The 3,712-nt window shown below is 37.6% G+C and overlaps 1 protein-coding gene across 1 annotated transcript in view; it reads right to left on the bottom strand.

Annotated features, from left to right (window-relative positions):
• Nucleotides 1–1,294: 1,294 nt before the first annotated feature.
• LOC103131990 (perforin-1-like) overlaps nt 1,295–3,712 on the bottom strand; it is an 11,513-nt gene continuing 9,095 nt past the window's right edge. The window contains exons 8-10 of the mRNA XM_016667080.1: nt 3,012–3,508; nt 2,834–2,927; nt 1,295–1,723 (exon numbers count right to left, since the gene is read on the bottom strand). Coding sequence (XP_016522566.1) covers nt 1,511–1,723; nt 2,834–2,927; nt 3,012–3,508 — 804 coding nt within the window. The 3' untranslated portion in view covers nt 1,295–1,510. The remainder of the gene's footprint in view (nt 1,724–2,833; nt 2,928–3,011; nt 3,509–3,712) is intronic.

Raw genomic sequence — 3,712 nt, 5'->3', positions numbered from 1 at the left:
GTGATTCTTATTTAAAGTGTTCTAACTTCCTTCTCTGTGTATAAACTGACCTGGAGGCCCCATCTGCCTGTTCGTCTTCATGTGAAACAGTTAACGGTGTGTTTCCCAGACCTTAAATTATGTTTCCACAGGTGCCTTCTTATCAGCCGGTATACTCCCTACCTTAGAAACTGCCTGTGTGCAGAAGGAGTTTGTTTCTCCCGTCTTGCTTTCTTATCCTCCCTCTTTTCCTTGATAATAAAAGATAATAAAAGATGAGCTCAAACTGGAAGTTACCAGAATGTTGTTGTTTTTTGTTGTTTTTTTTAACCCAATTTAAGCCTCTTGGACTCTGATAGCTGCTTTGGCTTCACACATTCAGAGCGAGGTTGTTACAGTGGACTCCTTCACTATTTAATTATTTTTGGCTTCTGCAGAATCCCAAAGTTTGGTTTTATGCTACAGAAGTTGAACTTGAAGAGCTGGTTTGTGTGAACGTTGTCTACTTTTTGAAAGACTTGCAGCAGACTGTTTGACTTTAGATCAGTTTTGAACATTTTAGGAACACAGTTATTTTACAGATAACATTGGACACAAGTGACATAAGAGCAAACAGCGAGGGAAGCTGGATGTTTTTGAGAATAACAATCTGTTTCCTCAAAGGTAAGACTGAGAGGACTGGAAGCTGCTGTGGTTTTTGCTACCTATTCCAAAGACTTTTAGAGAGATGGAGTTACAGTTATACTACTAATTTATTTAGAAAAAAATCACATTCCAATACAACATATTTGAAAGTGACTTCAAACAGGCAATCCTACTGATGTGTCCAGTGTTAGGCCAGAAGGGAAAGATTATTTTCTTCTCTTTCTGTTGTGCAAAAGGATTAAGATCAAGCTCTTCTAAAAGAAAACTGAAACTGTGGTGCCTGCAACGGTTATGTTGTAAATAAGAATAAAAAAGAAACATTGAACATTCTGGCTCATGAGATCACTTCACTGTTTCAAACATGACTACATGATGAAAGATCATTTCAATTAATACATTTCATCAGCACCTCTTGATTTAAACCATAAAACTGTAAGGAAACAATGATCAGGTTGAAAAATTTGTCCCCTGGTTCTCTGCTTTGCTGCATACAGAAGGTCTTGACCAAATAGTTTTGTGACACGTCCTGTAACGTAACTACGTCTCTCTCTCTTTTATATTAACACATATAAGTCATAATTCATACAACTAATACAAGATTTTTCAAAAATATACGAAGTCAATAACTTGTAGCAGTTTCAAAATTTTTATTGTCATTAGAGGAAACACACTTTCTGTTTGTATATATTAAAGCATAGTTATTTCTTGTGATTAAATGTTACACAGAATCTTAACATTTTTTCATTGTATGATAAATACACATTTAGGTAGGTCTTTAACAAAGTCAAGTGATTAAGTACAAATTGTGAGCTTCTATCAGATTTAGTGAGTTAATGTTATATGACGAATTGAAATACTTTCATTCCCAAAATTCACCAATCTCTTGTCACAAAGGAGATGGTTTATAACGACTGCACTTTTCTCCAGTCAGATACGGGTCACAGGTCACCGTGTATTTAACCTCAATGCCTCCTCTTTTTGCTTTGCACGTGAAAGTGTGAGTGCCAGGGCTCAGGTACTTCACGCACTTTCCGAGAAGGTCGTCATAGACCCAGTCTTCATCCCAAACTTCGATCTTCAATTCCAGGCTTGTGTCAACCTTCATGAGAAAATTTGAATGGAGGATCATTCAGATGCATATTTTCTCATTCAAAGTCAAATGATTTCGGTGATATAAAAAATAAAACTGTTTCCACGCATCTCAAAAGTTGATAAATGCAGAGTAATGTTAGCCAAAACACAACAGCACAAGATATGAAATACATCAGCTAGGCTGTGTCTGTTTACACAATATATGTATAAAATGGTTTCTGTTCAAATATTTTCAGATTTTTTTCTGCTTTTAATTTTATTTGTACTCGAACATAAACACCATGAAATGTGCATGGTCTATTCAAGTAAAACCAAATACTTTTTCATGCAGGTGCTGACCCAGTATCCCAAAACATAAAGAGTCTGCAGCCCGGCTTGGATCTAGAAATGGAGTTGATTGTCCATTCCCCAAGTTCAGAATATGCAGTTTGTCTGCATTACATATCATTTTATACTTTGATTTGAATTTCAAACAAGTTTAAAAAAGAGAAAATAAGCAATCAATAGGACAGAGAAAACAATTGGACAAAATGTTTTTATTTTGACATTCAAGGTTCATTTTCTGCATTTGTTGTTTAGAAAGCCAAGTTTTTATGCTCATGATTTACTTGAAAAAGCAATAAGAGAGGGTCAACACTTCCTGTCTCAACAACAGGTTAAGCAGAGCAGTGAGTGTGGGAGCCGCATGTCCACAGACACCCAGGTTGGTTCTGAGAACCGAAACAAGAACGAGTCGGGCCTAAAGGGAGGTGCTCTTTTCTTGTTATTGTGGCTGCTGGTTCATGTGAGCAAACTGAAGGACAAATTAGTTCATAATCAATAATTTAACATCATCTGGTTGAAATTGAAACTACAATGCATTTCTGATATTAAATTATATTTGACCCAATGTCAAATGTTTGCTAGCAAATAGTTTTGATGGCACCAAAGAATAGATCAGCTTTCTTTCTAGACTGATGCATAAAAACCCAATTCTCCTCACTGCCGGTAATTGAATGTCTATTTTTGCAAAAATAGATGCTGGTGTTAGATCTATAAATTCTGCTGCATCAGCAGCATATCAGTGTGTCTGTTGTTGAGCTTTTTCAGCTAATCTGTGATGATGACGTTTACTTACCTTGCCCAAATTAAACTCAGCGTTCCACTGAGGATTATCGGATACGATGATTTTGGTCTTGCGTTGTATGGAACCATAGAACATCTTGGCATAGCTGTGAACAAAAGAGGAGCCATATAAAAGGTGTGCTCGTCAGGTTCCATGAGGTCTTTGTTTTTTTACCTTTGCATCAACCCACCTTTCTGTTTGTCCAACTGGATCTCCTTTGAGATTCCAGCCTCGAACAATGGTCACTGATAGAGTTCCCCTTGAGGCGTGCAGAGGGCAGCAGTTAGAGGCCAAATCAGGAGTAGATCCCTCACAGTGTGGCTCTTGGGGTGATTTCTTCACAGCATTTTCTTTCAAATACTGCTCAATAGCAGCTTTCACCGCTTTCTTTTGAAGCCTGCTTGGCACGAGCTGATAGAGAGGTCGAAGGGAGTGCGAAACAACATCTGGATGTTCTTTCAGGCTCTTTAGCCAGTTCATGAAGCCTATGGAATCATTTTGGGAAATTGAAAACTTCCCCAACCAACCATTTCCTCCAGAAACCTCTGTGAAGTGTTGGTGGAGACCAGAGCTGTAGCCAGTGGCAAGGTCCTTGTTTATTAGAACACCAATGCAAGGCTTCTGGACATGAGAGAGTTTCATCTTCCCCAAGCCAACAGCAACACCCATAGATAAACAGTTGTGGACCTGGGTGAAAGAACAGCAAATAGATTTTTTAAAAAGCTGCTTTACACCAGATATTTGCATAAAGACCCAGACACAAGCAGAGAAGAATATAGTCATATAGAAATCCTTGGAAATTAAAATGGACAAAACAAACAAACAAAACAAAAATCACACTTAAAAATACTTAAAGTAGGTTGTTGGAAGTGATCAACTTCATATTTTTGC

The sequence above is a fragment of the Poecilia formosa genome, unplaced genomic scaffold (assembly GCF_000485575.1).
Source record: "Poecilia formosa unplaced genomic scaffold, Poecilia_formosa-5.1.2 Scaffold893, whole genome shotgun sequence".
NCBI classification, from domain to species: Eukaryota; Metazoa; Chordata; class Actinopteri; order Cyprinodontiformes; family Poeciliidae; genus Poecilia; species Poecilia formosa.
Note: the sequence above shows the minus strand (reverse complement) of the source record. Positions and strands in the feature narration are given on the sequence as shown.